The following is a 16,553-nucleotide window of genomic DNA, read 5'->3' as shown; positions in this document are numbered from 1 at the left end:
TACCATTTACCATTTTTCTCCTGCCGAAAATAGAACTGTAAAATTAAAGGTTAAGACTCAAAGTAGGGGTGGGCGATATGGCCTTAAACACGTATCACGATAAATGGAGCAGATTTACCTCGATAACGATAAATGACGATAAAGTCGCCCAAGCGGACTCTTATATAATTTGAAAATCTGAATCAATGCATGAAATACAGGTTAACAGTTTCTTGTTGATTTAGTTACCAGCATTCAATTTGATATATTTAACAATCCCCCCCCAGTGCATTTTTTTAATAAATGCAGGCATACATGAACCCCCAAACAGACAGACAGACACACATTAAAGCTACATTGATCTTCTGCAAATGAAACACTTAAGATTTTATGATTGCAATAATGACACAGAATTAAGCACATACAGAAAAATAGTTGGGGCCATTTCTCAGTCATATTATAAGTTTCACCGTTGGATTGTGCTTAATGCTGAATGCTTTACCATCACAAAAGCTATCAGAGAAATCACACACAGTCAGATACAAAATAACGCGACATAGCAATTGCTAGATGCAGTCCGTGCCCAATCCACTCATTAAGTTCAGCCGTTTCGACAAGGTTTGAGCCGCTATCCGACTCCATCACGTTCATTTGTAGCGTTAGGCGCTAGCGTTAGCCGCTAGCGGCCGCTAGCGTTAGGCACTAGCGTTAGGCGCTAGCGTTAGCCGCTAGCGTTAGGCACTAGCGGCTGCTGGCGTTAGGCGCTAGCGTTAGCCTGTGGCCTGGCTACCAGTAGAAAGCAATGAAAGCACCATCTCCGGAAGTCGTGAGAACAAGGAAGGACAGCGGGTGAAAGCCCGTCTGGATGCCACCAAGAGTCTATTAAATGTCGGGTGAAAGTTTGGCGAACCTCCCTTAAGCCACATTCCATCACGTTTTGCTTGTAGCATTAGCTGCTAGCGTTAGCTTACCGGGCTTCTGTTTGATTGGCTTCCTGATGATCACGTGACTCCCAACGTGAGTACATTCACTGCTTTCTTAAAGGGGAATGAACATAGGCGAACAACACAGTCAAAGCGGGATGAAAAGACTATTTTCTTGTTTTATTAATTTACCAAATTTACCGACATGGTCAAAATTACGTCGGTCATCGTGAAGAATTTCGGTGACGGTAAATTTTCGGTTTACCGCCCAGCTCTAACTCAAAGAGTGGCAAAAAGTAATATGGGCAGACGGTTCATGTGTATCTTTACTGACAAAATATATAATGACATCCACTCATTTTCTATTTTACTGTACACACACACAAATATAAATGTAGCAAGTAAAAAACATAACTGTTTCTTAATAGAGATAAAATCATTTTTACCTTATTGACTTGGGTGGACAGAACAAGGGGGAAAATATTTATCGGTTTAAATGATATGATAAGCTCAAATTTAAGTAGGGGAGAGTGAATTCAGAAGTACATTTTTAATTCTTGTTACAAATGGTACAATACCAGGAGGCGACGGAAATTGAAAGTATTTTGGGAGGGAAACTCCATGAGGCAGGACGGTTCCCTTCCAAAATAAGTGGGGTGTCACACTCATTAGGTAGCTAAATTGTGCCAGAATAAGAACCAATAATCAGATGACCGGGCAATAGCTCCACATAACACTGTAAAACCTTTTTAGTATCCATCCTTCTGTAACATTTACCCATCAACCCTAATTATTCTACTTTTTCATCAGCGATTTTTCACTCTCTGTGGGTCATTATTTCGCCCCTTCTTCCCTGTATGCTCAGTCTGTCCTTCTAAAGTTATGTCACAGCTCATAAAATACACAGAAGCCGTCTCAAGCCCCTGCATCCCGTATTCCCAGACCTCTGCAGGTACCTGATTTATTAAAAGAGCTTTGGAAGCTGGGAAAGAAATCATTGATGAAAATGATCTCGTAATGTGGATGTGTCAAACATGACATGAAAAATGACTATTAAGCTAAACAAAAATAATGTCGGCCATGTTATGCACCACAGACTGCAAACACCAATAATCGCATCTGCATGAGGTTTGTGATCGACGTGGTAAAAATGTTAGCTTTTTTTCCCCCAATGCAAAATGCCATCTACAGTATAAATAATATACGATAAAATAAAAGCAAAATGGACACTTAATTTTGGAGGAATTACAATAAAGTGGTTAGATAGGAGGTTCTGCCTGCACAAAGTGACTGATCAGGTGTTGTTGGGATGGAGCAGTAACTGCGCAGGAGTTGTAATGAGGGCAACAAACAAAAACAGCATACAAATGTGTAATAACTAACGCATTGCTATTTAAATATAATAAATATTTACTAGGAATACACCATACCCCATTTTTTATGTTAATAGTTCATGTACTTTAAATGTGTGATGAGTCAAGTGTAGGAATGCCAATAAAATGAATGACAATAAGACACAAACTGTTTTCATTAAACTGTCACCCAGATCCGAGACTTTATTAAAAACTGTGCCTAATGTTAAAAATACGGTTGTAGCTATATAATTACGAAAAACCAACAACTATAAATTGTCACTATGCATTAAATGAGCCACTTAATCAGTATAACAGATCAGTCTTCGCAAATGTTACGGCTGCATGGCTAGATGAAAACTGATGCTAAAGAAGGTCGATTGTAATGTATATTGTAAAATGATCACAAATGACTACAAATTCATGTGAATGGAGCTGAAAGGCAATGGGATGGGCTGCTGAGAATTGTGAAAATAAGCCTTAACAAACAGTAAGTGATGAACGGTTGGAAATACCATGCATACAGTGGGGCAAATATGTATTTAGTCAACCACCAATTGTGCAAGTACTACTACTTGAAAAGATTAGAGAGGCCTGTAATTGTCAACATGGGTAAACCTCAACCATGAGAGACAGAATGTGGGGAGGGGGGAGGACACAAAATTACATTGTTTGATTTTTAAAGAATTTATTTCCAAATTGGAGTGAAAAATAAGTATTTGGTCACCTACAAACAAGCAAGATTTCTGGCAGTCAAAGAGGTCTAACTTCTTCTAACGAGGTCTAACGAGGCTCCACTCGTTACCTGTATTAATGGCACCTGTTTTAACCCATTATCGGTATAAAAGGCACCTGTCCACAACCTCAGTCAGTCACACTTCAAACTCCACTATGGCCAAGACCAAAGAGCTGTCGAAGGACACCAGAGACAAAATTGTAGACCTGCACCAGGCTGGGAAGACTGAATCTGCAATAGGTAAAACGCTTGGTGTAAAGAAATCAACTGTGGGAGCAATTATTAGAAAATGGAAGACACACAAGACCACTGATAATCTCCCTCGATCTGGGGCTCCATGCAAGATCTCACCCCGTGGCGTCAAAATGATAACAAGAACGGTGAGCAAAAATCCCAGAACCACACGGGGGGACCTAGTGAATGACCACAGTACCAAAGGCTACTATCAGTAACACAACGCGCCGCCAGGGACTCAAATCCTGTACTGCCAGACGTGTCCCCCTGCTGAAGAAAGTACACGTCCAGGCCCGTCTGCGGTTCGCTATAGAGCATTTGGATGATCCAGAAGATGACTGGGAGAATATGTTACGGTCACATGAAACCAAAATAGAACTTTTTGGTAGAAACACAGGTTCTCGTGTTTGGAGGAGAAAGAATACTGAATTGCATCCGAAGAACACCATACCCACTGTAAAGCATGGGGGTGGAAACATCATGCTTTGGGGCTGTTTTTCCTGCAAAGGGACCAGGACGAATGATCGGTGTAAAGGAAAGAATGAGTGGGGCTATGTCTTGAGAGATTTTGAGTGAAAATCTCCTTTCCTCAGCAAGGGCATTGAAGATGAGACGTGGCTGGGTCTTTCAGCATGACAATGATCCCAAACACACAGCCAGGGCAACGAAGGAGTGGCTTCGTAAGAAGCATTTCAAGGTCCTGGAGTGGCCTAGCCAGTCTCCAGATCTCAACCCCATAGAAAATCTGTGGAGGGAGTTGAAAGTCCGTGTTGCCCAACGACAGCCCCAAAACATCACTGCTCTAGAGGAGATCTGCATGGAGGAATGGGCGAAAATACCAGCAACAGTGTGTGAAAAGCTTGTGAAGAGTTACAGAAAATTTTTGGCCTTCGTTATTGCTAACAAAGGGGACATAACAAAGCATTGAGATGAACTTTTGGTATCGACCAAATACTTATTTTCCACCATTATTTGCAAATAAATTCTTTAAAAATCAAAAAATGTGATTTTCTGTTTTTTTCCCCACATTCCGGCTCTCATGGTTGAGGTTTACCCACGTTGACAATTACAGGCCTCTCTAATATTTTCAAGTGGGAGAACTTGCACAATTAGTGGTTGACTAAATACTTATTTGCCCTACTGTACAGCCTAAATAAATAGAAAATGAATTTTTCTTAACACCTTTTAAGGCACCATGAATGGCAGGCTTACCAGTATTGTTGTCTTTAATAATTTAGCCCTAGAAACTGTTTAATACCAGGGTTCTTGGATATAGTATTAAACACTATGTAAAACACACTGTTAGCTGAAACAAAATGAGACTGCCCCAGTGTGGGGGATGTCAGTGTGGTCAGTGTATCACTAAACCTAAGGTTAAACAGTGGCTGCACACCACAGCGGGCGGGAATTAGAGGCTTCCGACTGCTTCTGCCACCATGACATCTGTTACTATGAAGTGTTTCTCTCCTAACTTTATTCAATCACTTGGTTTTCAAGGCCAAATTTAGGCTACTAACCAACCATGCTGCCTTTCAAATAGAAAACTGATGACACTGCAGTATTTTTTTTTTTTTAATTAAAAATATGTGTGCGTGAATGGTTGTATGTCTCCTTGTGCCCTGCGATTGGCTCGCAACCAGTTCAGGGTGTCCCCTGCCTACTGCCCATAGTTAGCTGGGATAGGCTCCAGCACCTCCGCGACCCTCGTGAGGAAAAGCGGCATGGAAAATGAATGAATGAATAAAAAAAAGATTAAATCTACAAGCTGTTGTGATTACGCACCAGTCATTTTCAGTGATCTAAAATCTCCGACAACTGCTCTAATCCGAGGCCAAAATTATTCTGAGGAAACCCAACCTGCCCATCAGTAACCCAAGATTAAAAGTGAATCTTTTTTTAGTTTGTGCCCCTAATCTTTTATTTCTTTGGAAAAGAAATGAAATCTCATTTCAAAGCAGCTCCCGATTAAGGACACTGACCATATGTGTTATCAACAAGGCTCAATATGAAACACCTCTTACTATTGAGAATCTCTAACATCTAAAAGGGAGGGGGTAGGAATTCTTTCAAAAACATGTTCAAAGTCAGGAGATTTTACTTGTTCAGAGAGCTGCTTCAGCTAGTGTATAATGTTTGAGTATGTGTCAGTCCAGACCATGTGTCTCTTTCTCCCGGTAGGATGTAATTGCATACCATGACGGAAGTGGCCCATAGAGGCATTTGATAGCAAACAAACAAACGTTGACTACTCTTAGCAAAGCCATGCACATATTTCTCTAATGGTCATAAGAAACAGGCGGATCATTATTTGCATTGACATTGTAAGTAAGAGCACCTGGAGTAGTAATAATTGGAACTATTAAGCCATGTCCGTACAAACTAACACATTAAGTAAGCTAGAATGCATGCTAGTGAACACTTTGACTCCAGATTACATAACACATCAAACACATTAAAATATATATTTTTAGAGGCAGGATGTTGCAGCATGTTTATATCTATATTGGTAAAATTCTAAGACTGTTAAAGACATTCAAAAATTATCCACACATTGCTCTATAGTGCACACTTGAGTTTTTTAACACTGATGTGTCACATGATCATGATCAGTTGATCTAACTGTTCGATCAGTTGTAACACTTGTTATTTTCAGTTGATAAAAATGGATGCCCCAATAACACAGTGAACCAGAGAAGAACAACGTGCTGTAGTAAGATTTTTATGGTCAGAAGTTTCACCGGGGGCTGAAATTCACAAACGACTTCGAAAAAAAGACTATCGAAAAGAACGGTATTTGAGTGGATTGAGAAGTTTAAAAGTGGCTGGACAAATGTGAAACATGCAGAAAAAGAAGGACGTCCATCAACCTCCACCAGTGAAGAGAGGACCGTGCAATCTCAACAAATGATATTGGCAAACCGATGCATTACCATTGATAAGTGAGCACAATCTTTGCAGATCAGTCATGATCGAAGATGCATTTCGAGGTCGTAAATTTTCTTCTGACGAAGCAGTGCAAAAAGCGGTGCATACATGGTTGTGTGACCAACTGGCATTCATAAGGTTGTCGGCCGCTCGAAGAAGTGCATCGAAATGGGTGCAGACTGTGTAGAAAAATGTTGGGTTATTTTTTTACTTTGGTGTTTTCACAAATAAATAAAAACAAAAGTGCAGATAATTTAAGTTTTTCTCATATTTTGGAAGTTGGAACAATATTGTATTGTGTCCATTTCAATAAACATTTGTGATAATACACAGTTTAGTTAGTCTTTTTAATAAATCCTTGTACTACAGAAGAGGATTAGGGCCACTGTAGTAAAATATTTTAAAAGATTCTGACTTTATTCTCAGAATTTTGACTTTATTCTTAGAATCTTGGCCACCGTTGCCCCCCCCCCCCTCTAGTGGCCCTAACCCTCCTCTGTTTTGTACCTGATGTATGCTCATAGTTTTGGCCCTCCTGTGCATTGAGTTTGACATCCCAGTAGGCAGTGACATTAGGGCTGGGTTGGTTGGTGAAAAGCACAAACAATTCTAAAACCTGCTTCCAATTCTAGATGTTTTAATCACTGTAAAATATCCACTGCCACTCTGTCAGAAAACCACATTAATGTTATCAATAATGGAACCCACTGTTAGCACTAAAAATGTTTTAAAAAGCATTACACTGGAGATATTTCAAATAGTTATAACAGCTATTTAAGAGTTATTTTGATTCAATTGAAATCACAAAAATATGTCTTGTAAATTTGACATACCACATAGAAGACTATTGTTAACAATAATGCCCAATTTAAATGAATAAAATATCAGCAAATATACAAAAGATGACTTTATTACTCGGACTTAAAGTTTTAACCGGCTGCCCTAGAGGATTGCACTAAATCATCTAATCATGCAGTGTCATACTAAGTCTAATCAACCTGTAAGGTTGGTAGAGCCGGAAAGAAAAAAATGCATACCAAGCTACTACTTCTGAGGCTCCTTTGAGAAACCAAAAACGTTACATACATTCCTTAATATGAACTTTTTCTCGTGAATATTGGCTATTTGTCTTGAGACCTCATCCACAACCCACATAAATAGCAAAGGTTCACTGAAAAACTAAATTAGCACTTGCCACATTCATATGGAGTTTCAAACATTTATTCAACACCTCAACATTTAAACTCCAAACGTATGGAAATCATCAATTCCTCAGCATTTCTTTGCCTCTCAAGTCTTAAATGAAATCTCCCCTACCACCTTTTTTCTAACCTGCAACCGAATGTCCAGATGTTAAAATGTTTCCCCTTGTAACTATTCAAACTGTGTTCCAAGAGAAGGCAGAGTGAGAGGAGAGGAATATTTGACTTCACTCCACGGGAGACCAGTTTCATACATTTTGGCAGCCACACAACAGTAAAAAGGTAGCTTTGCTGGTTTGGCAGCCGGAGACTGACGGCTCACCAAACAACGTAATCCTAATGAGTTGGAAAACCCCGAACCCTCCAGAGGACTGTCCAGATGTGACTATCATTGAGAAACGCTACTGTTTTAATTCGATTCTAACATCAGGCAAAATACTGAAATAGAACATTAATAGACCAGATAATTAAGGATTAATCCTTGTCATTAATTTAACAAGGTCTCTGCAATCACTTCCAACTCTCAGCCTCCTACCAGCAATGCAAATACATTTATGACTGAAATTGCGAATGTTTTTATTTATCCACCTTTCAGTTCTGATGACTATATATAGGAACATTTTTAATGCTTCTGTGGTCATGAATAATGATGGAACGCCAACATATCACCCAACTCTGCTGTTTACTTTGGCTTTACTTAAGCCTTTATGGACAATTTAATTTCTTTTCTGAGCTGTCTGCCTCACAAGTTTACTGCTGTCGGTTCCTGATGTCATAGTGCTCATTTCTGACGCAATAGAAAGTTTTTAGGTTTTTGAAAGTTTAATAAAATAATGACAATTTTTTAAAAAGCACATAATGTAGCAGGTGAACACCACCTTGGATTCTACTTTGGGCCCTGCTTTACCCTTCGCAGTGTTCTGGAAATCATTGAATTACGTAGTTGTACAAACGTTGCACTTTTTGGTGGTAAAACACAATTTACATGGACTTATCGAGCACAAGGCAGTTGATAAAATATGTAATTTTTCTTTACCTGGAGCTTTGTAAACCTCATTAATAAGGCTTTCACTGAGTGGCGAGGGGGTCCCATTCAACATTCCATGCGTCCAACTCTGCCATATTGCTTGGAGAAGATGTGTCTGTGCTCTTGTGGCCTGCAAAGTGAAGTGAGGAAGCTCCAAAATACACTCTGTGGTCAGGACAGAAGACCTTTTACTCCTGCAAGATAATGAAGATATAGAAAGAAGGATTGGTTAAAGATACTGCAACTGAAGGCAAGATACTAGTGCAAGTTTCTGCTTGACTGTAAACATACATTTTTTAAAATAACATTGACTTTATACCACAAGGGGCTAAACATTAAGACTTGGATTTCAACATCTAGTGTCGTGCAAGCCAAGCTTCTTTAGTTATTTGGCAGCTACTAAGTAGCATTGCTCTTTTGCCACCGAACCCTTTCTCACCACCTTAGTCAAAACCATAATGACGATTTACTTTATGTGAAGGGATGTCCCACCTGGAAATTCAGCATGGGAATAAAAGCAATGAGGTAACAGCAGTTGGGTTGGTTTTTTTCAAATTTATGTCCTTTAGAACCTCAGCGGATCATACGCTGACTATTTTCTGACAGACACAGCACGGTACAGTGCACACACGGGCTTTACAAATATCTTTAAAGTTACAGAATGCCTTTCAAATATACACTGTTGAGGTATTCAAACTAGTATTGAGAATGATCCCATTTTATTTTAATAGTGTTCATGCCATGACAATAGTACGGTAGAGCAGTGATCCCCAACCACCAGGCCGGGGACCGGTATCGGTCAGTGGCGCATTTGTTACCAGGCCGCAGAGAAAAAAAATCAATCATTTGTTAACTATCGTAATCTGGCCTCTTGACACTTCAAAATGCCAATCTACTCTATTCACTAATCTGAATAGTGATTTGTGTAAATCGCCCTCTAGTGGTTGGCCGCCATTGCTGGGGTCTTTGTACACTAGTAGAAGCTCAGCGTCAGTCAATGTAAACCAGGGGTGTCCAAATTTTTGCAAAGGGGGCCAGGTTTGGTGTTGTAAAAATGTGGGGGGCCGACCTGGGTTGACGTCCTTTACGCAGAACAAATTATTGAAGCAAATTTTAGCAAGCCATTCTGTGTGTCACTTTTGCTTTATTATTATTTTTTTAATTAATAATTTCAACAATCTCGCAACTAGCTTTGTGGCGTTCTCTTTCGGCTTTCAGGCTATTGTGAAATACTGCAGCTGTAAAATTAAACCAGCTTCAAGTTTCTTGAATTTCTCACGGCGTATCTTCTCTGTAATCTTGTCGTACATGTCAGCGTGTCTTGTTTGGTAATATCACCTCACATTGAACTCTTTAAAAACAGCGACTGTCTCTTTGCAAATGAGGCAGACACAGTTGTTGCGTATTTTAGTGAAGAAATATTCCAATTTCCACCTATCCTTGAAACTTTTTTTGTTGTTGTTGATTGTCGTTATTTTAGAAAATTGGGAATAAAGGGTCACCCGGGGTAATGTTGCTTAGAGTGCTGCTGCCTTTTAGTGGGTAAATGAGGAGCAGCATTCCATGTGTAAGCTACTTCATATGCTGGTAGCAGTACTGCTGACCAATTTATTAAGCCTGTGTGCGGGCCAGACGTTATTGATTTTATGACAGAGGCTGGGGGCCGGATGAAATTTGACAAAGGGCCGCATTTGGCCCCCGGGCCGGACTTTGGTCATGTCTGATGTAAACAGTACTGTTAACTGCTATTGGATGTGTGCTGCGGGCGGCACACCTCAGCTATGGCGGATTTGCTCGGATTAGTCAGTATATATAATAATAAAACTGGATAGGAAGTCTTCATTGAAATCCATTGGAGCTAGCATCTACAGTATTTTTTATATCCATGTGCGCTTGTCCTCATTAATACCGTAAGCGCATCAGATCTGTTCCCGGAAATAATAAGCCCACACATTAGCAAAGATTTTGATAATATTGCTAAAGCCAAGAAACCTTTCACGATTGGAGACGAACTCATTATGCTGCGATCAAGGATATTCGTCAGCAAGTTTTAAGAGAGGCCGCCATTAAAAAAGGTTGATTCAACGTGCACTTTACGTTCGTTTTGAGCCCCGTCGTGTTATTATTTTCTGTAATTTTCTGCCACACATTGCCGGTCCGTGGTGCAAAAAAGGTTAGGGACCACTGCGGTAGAGTATTTAGTCCTAAAGCGAGACTGCGCATTGTTATCTTTTAAGGGTGGAGACGGGCATTAAAATTTCTTTGTGTACCGTACACAGACTATCGATAACATGATTAGAAAGGTGAAAATAAAACACTCATTCACCAATGATGACGGTGATGTGAAAGAACGTCACAGTTAATTTAATCACACATTGGTTTGAATTTGATCCCACTTAAAGTGTGCAGTAAGTCACAAGGTTTCTCCATTGCAGTTCTGTAATCGTTTAACTTCTCTCCTACCATTGCTCTCCTATGTGTGTCTCTACAGCTTTCCCCTTATTCTGCTCCTGGGTGGTGCATTAGTGTGACAAGACCTGTTAGCTGCACATAGACGGTGTGCAGTACTACTGTTGCCTTGGCGGGGTGGGGTGGGGTGGGGGCAACTAAGACACAGACAATTTGAAAAAGAAGATGAAAGCAAAAAGAAAATGTGCCAGGGTCAGTAGGTTTAACTTGATTGCATGCATACTTTTTAATCCACAGCTACATGTGGTTGACAAGCATGCTTCTCAACTATTAAAATCACTACTGTTACATTCTATACAGCTTGACATCAAACAGATTTTCATGTGTCTCTGCATGCCTGTGTGCATGTGTACACAGACTTACATTTTGCTGACGTACAAAAGAAAGTGAAGGGGACCATGCAACAATAATGTCCCCCACATGCAGAGCAAATGTGTCCGCAAAGCCATTTCAAGAGGCGGATTGGCAAAGGATAAAGGTTTGTTGTCTTATTCAAGTGTGATTTCAAGGGAACTATTAAGTGCCTCTAAAACCTCATAATTATGCACCTGCATTTGCTGTATTATACCACACTCATTCAAAAAAGCAACATGGATGGAATTAAATACAATAAAATGCAAAATGTGTCATTCGTGTCAGGATGTTAAACGTCAGGATAGCAAGTTTCCACCACAACCCCTGCCTTCGTCGTAGCTGTCACTACTTACAAGTGTGTCTTAAAAACAGCTGATCAGGTCGATAAAACCTTCAAAATAAAGCTCTCTAACTTGATCAAGTGTAGTGCACATATAAAAAGACTATGAACACTAAAGGTAAGAAAAAACTTTTCTCATAGGGTCTGGAAAGCCTTTAAAAAAATAAATAAATAAATAAACCGTGTTTACCACACAAAACATGTATTGGGTAGCAAAGAATTTGTATGGAACATAGAATTTGTCTTTGCACCTTGGAAAGTAGACCTCATTAAAGCATACTTCAACTATAATATAGAGGCCCACCAGAAGTGGCCCCACAACCCATTTGGGATCCAGACTCATAAATTATTAAGACACATGCTCTGTGAATTTAGTGCCTTATTGAACTGACAGTGTTCTGCCCCACAGTAGTCGCTGAAGTCAATAAATTTGCTGCAGAGAACATATACGCTAATGCTAATATTTGGAAAGGGGAGGTTGAAACTAGGCAGGAGTTTTAAAAACAACTAAACTCAAATCCAGCTAACACCAGGTACATTTCAACAACAGTAAGCCCAATTTCCAGAAAAACTCTGTTATTTCATGTCAATATCATACACCAAATCAAGGTGAGGCCAAATGGAAGTCTAATAATGGATTATTAACAAACAAGCACACCCGTCTTCCGCTCTATTGCCTCGCTTGGAACTCGGCAAGATAAGGCTGGTTGCTGTACAGAAGCAGAGAGTCATAAATTATGGCCACTATGAGAGAAGTACTACTGCCTCGTCTGTTTCCTCTTTGGATTGGTTAAAATGTGAAAATGAAACAGTGACGGCAGGTTGCTTTTAAGCACTAAAAGGAATGTGTTTAATCTAAAAGATGTAAGAAATAACAGCCATGACTCACAAATAACCAATTCCTCTAATTTGGAGTTTATATAGATCCAGTTAAAACTCAGGGCTGGGTTATGATCAATCCTACCATTTCAATCAGAAATCATTTAATATGTCTATCCTTAAATAAAGCAGTTTCACCTAAGAAAATTACATGTACATAAAAGCAAGTGGTTCTCAGGCAGACCAGCTTCTTGTTCAGGTCTCGCGGAGGGTCATGAATTTCAGAAAAATACAGCTCTTTTGAACATGCTGTTACGGTACTTCTGCCAACACAGGGCACACCCCAATGCAAATGGTGACAAACCACCCCAAAACTTCACTTACCTGTAATGAGACAAATTAAGGTTTAAAAATATACACAAGTTCATGCAAAAACTGTTACTGATCCAAAAGGAAACTGACCTGTCACATCTGTGCACACAGTTTGCTCAGACGAAAAAAGAAGAGTGCATATTGCTAAAACCAGAGCTGAACTAGCTGTTTTTGTGGTCCTCAGATGAATATAAATTAATAAAAACTCCTGCCTTATTCTAGAAATATTTGAATATGCGAGGTTGTGGTTGTTGTTGTTTTTTTCCCCCGGCCTTTACAGGTACAATGTGGTAATAAATAAATTAGAATTGTTGATGTACACGTTTATAGGTAATCCGTGTGTGTATGGGGAATGTGAGTGTTCATTAACTGTTTAGTGTCAGTTCAGATGTTCGGCAAAATAATGAGCCCAGTGCCAGTGTTCTGACAGAATCAGTAAGCGAACAGAAAATACAGAATAATCCCTCGACTCCAGAGCCACCTGCGGCTTGCAAAACCCAGGAACATAAAGAATTAAGACTTAATTTACCATGATTGGAAGAATACTGCCAAGAGCAGCAATCCACATGGTTTACACAGTGTCCCAGAATACAAGCTTGGAACAAGCGGACATTTTTCCACAGAGTTCCTTTATGTTATAACTCACATCCTGAAAAGGACGAGAAATCATTTCCCTCCCTCTTTTCAAAATACAGTGGCAAAGACAGCTGTTTGGCTTGGGAGGTCGTCGGGAGACGAGGAGCAAGGTGCTCGTCAATGTACCACCCAAAAAAATAAATTTAAAATAAAAGGGGGGGGGGGGGGGGGGGGTCAAGGGTATCCTATATATTTACACAATGGTTTATAACGTCATCATAACACTCTCTCAGTAATGGAATCTTGATGTGAACGTTCGATTAGAACCAAAACATTTTTTAATCTTTTGAAGATACAGTGTATTATATTTAAAAAGTGTACACATGGCTTAAATGTAAAATCGTGCCGACAAGATAAATTGACAATTTTTTTAGTTAAGATAGGGCTTCACTTTTTCAAATCCTCATTTAGGAGTGTGTGCAACTATAATATCCAAGTTGTATTAACTGTGTGCCTCTTATTATTCTCATTCATCCAAGTATTTTGGTTGACCATTCACCTGTCATAAGAGCAGACCTTATCAGTTCATTCAACAATGCTCAGTTAAGATGGCACTTCATTGATTTAGTGTGGGGAAAAATTGAACTATTTAGGCTTAATGTTGGTTGCCTGAAACTATAGACTCTGGTCTGGCAACCGTTCCGCGGAGCAAATTTCCAGGGCGGAGCAAGCCACAGCAGACAGACAGCGGAGTTGACCAATCAGCGACGGGCAGACGTGACGTTGGTAAAGCGACAAGGAACTCTAGCGTGTCGGGATAAACATACAAGGAGAGCGGAGAACGGAGAAGTTTATTCAACATGGCTAGCGCAAGACAGACTGCTGGTTTTAGCGACTCGATGTATTTGTAGTAATTCAAAACGGAATTGACCGCGGATTGGAACATATTCTCGGCTCTCCCATTCGCCATCTGTGTTTTTGTGGAAACAACTTCCAACGCGCAAGTGTGACGTTGCTCGTTAAGAACAGGTCACGCAAATAAACGAATCTGATTGCACGGATGATTTCGTTCAGGCTCGAGAGGCTTTTAAGGAGCTGAGTCCCAGACTCTTCTCACGGTGTTTGAAAAATACAGGGAGAACAGTCTGGCCGTGCCAAGCAATAATGTTGGAGGCACGCTTCAACAATAAAATGGTATCATTCATTCAGAATGCAATAAGACAGTTGTTAAGATACATTACGGAATTCTCAGTTCGTTAACAACAGTCGTTGAGTGGATCGCCTAGTTTGCTTTCCGTACATTCATAATCTAAACAAAAACAAAGCGCACGGTAGTACTTCGGCTGTCAAATTTGCCTGTAGTCGGGAGTTTCACACGGGTATGACATTTTGGCAGAACACTGTTGTAAATCTTTATGTCTCGCACTGTCCCATTCAAAAGTGTGGACTGTTTGGACTGAATTTGGACTGCTTGGCAACACCATTGCTTCATGACAATTGTATGGGTGTGAATATTTTTCTTAGAGGCGATTGAAAGTGGTAAACGAGCCGCTATGTTTCACTTGAATATGGATATCAACTTTGAACACAGTGGAGCTTCATGAGGAAGTCGCAAAAACGATGGCCCCATCCAACTACCCCATGTATGAGCTTCACCTGCGTTCTGAATAGTGGGAAGCAAGAAGCAAATTGAGGCCGGGGGTGGTATGGTAGATGAGTTATGGAGATGTGTAAAATCAAAAGAAAAGTAAAATCTACGGTGAAACAAGCTATGGTAACAAGTAGACATTTGGCACCAGAGCAGGCTGTGGTTTGGCCTGGCATTACTTTTCCTCTTTTGAAGCCTTATTTAATCGAGCTAGCTTTTTTTTTTTTTTAAATTAATGTTCAAATTTGGCAGAGTTGTTAACAGCACTCTGTTCTTTGACCCAATCAAATAATTCATTAATGCTGACTTTCAGAGGAGTGTGCCTTCAACGGAGGACACCTGATGGTTATCGGTGTCCGGTGGTTTGTGTGTACCAGACCTTTTGAGTTTCTCAGACAGACCTGATACATACGGAACTGTTTTAACTGTCACGCTTTTCTTTCTTCTTCATCTTGCTCTTGTCCGTTCTGGAATTAGTTTTCACAAACGACCGCCTAGGCTAACCATCTCCTTTGCAGGTCTCACTCATATGGCTATGCTGTTTCTCTTTGGTCTGTGGGCTGGTTAGGACATTATCAGGTCTGTCTTGTAGGTTCTGACAAAAGCCAGTTTGTGTTCTAGTCGGTTGTGCGAGTCAAAAGTAAGCATTGGTCAGTGTGGGGTGGGCTTCCTAAAAAAAAAAACAACCTTATCATCTTGAGTGTGAAGATTTGAGCACAAAAAATGCAATGTTATTGTCTCTGACATACTCATATGTGAATATGTTATCGTCCGCAGTTGGTTAACATGCGGGGAAGTCTTTCACGTATTGGCTTTTGATTTTAACTCATGTGTGATCGATATACAGTATCAGTACCAATGACATGGAACTGTAAAGGACTTTGAGGCTTTCCTTTACAGGTCCTCTAAGCACAATGATGGAAGCCATATTTTTGTCTGCAAATCGTCCATGATAATTAAAATTGTGCTGAGATAAAATTGTTAAAAATGCTATGACTTCCAACTGCCAAAAATTTTTAAAAAACAGGGTCCAACCCTCAGAGCTTTTTGAATACCAGTACTATGCCTTCGGCAGAATCTCAAATTTTGATTTCAACATTTGATTGACTCAATATATCGTATACATCAGGAGTCTCAAAACCAGTGGTGAAAAATTGACATTTTAGTGTGTTCCAAAGCCAGGATTTTAGTGTAAATCCGAACCTAAGCCTTCGATATTTACATATACTGTACATGTAGGAAAAAGTATAACTATAACAATCTCACCAACTCAGAAAATTATTGCAGAGAAAGTGAGATCATTCAATGTTTTCTTTTGGGTGCGGGGCCCAGATATGTTTCAAACCAGGAAGGTTCAAATGCAAGCAAAAATATCCCGTATAGTATCTGTAATAAATTGTGCTGATTGCTTTGTAAAATCATTCCAATTAAATAAGTGAGGAAATCATGATATCCAGCCGGCAAACCAAAGAATTTACAACTACTTCAAAATTGAGTGAGTAGGGAATTAAGATGATGTCGTGGCTAGATTTCTGGTCACTTTTTAAAGGTTTTCAATTCCTCGGTGTCAAACTTGTTCCAAGTGTGCATTTCTCAG

The 16,553-nt window shown here is 39.8% G+C and overlaps 1 protein-coding gene across 4 annotated transcripts in view; it reads right to left on the bottom strand.

Moving 5' to 3' along the window:
* LOC130914348 (intermembrane lipid transfer protein VPS13B-like) overlaps positions 1-16,553 on the bottom strand; it is a 625,421-nt gene that overhangs the window by 503,112 nt on the left and 105,756 nt on the right. For 3 of the 4 annotated variants that reach the window (XR_009062893.1, XM_057833447.1, XM_057833446.1), the window contains exon 17: positions 8,388-8,572. Coding sequence is in view for 3 of the 4 variants with exons in the window: in XM_057833447.1 (XP_057689430.1) it covers positions 8,388-8,572 (185 nt within the window). In the remaining variant the exon portion in view is untranslated. Of the gene's footprint in view, positions 1-4,320; positions 6,329-8,387; positions 8,573-16,553 lie in introns of those variants that run through there. The other variant, XM_057833448.1, reaches the window with a different exon arrangement.

This window comes from Corythoichthys intestinalis, chromosome 4, assembly GCF_030265065.1.
Source record: "Corythoichthys intestinalis isolate RoL2023-P3 chromosome 4, ASM3026506v1, whole genome shotgun sequence".
Lineage (NCBI taxonomy): Eukaryota > Metazoa > Chordata > Actinopteri > Syngnathiformes > Syngnathidae > Corythoichthys > Corythoichthys intestinalis.
The sequence above is the reverse complement of the archived record's forward strand: the minus strand, read 5'-3'. Positions and strand labels throughout refer to the sequence as shown.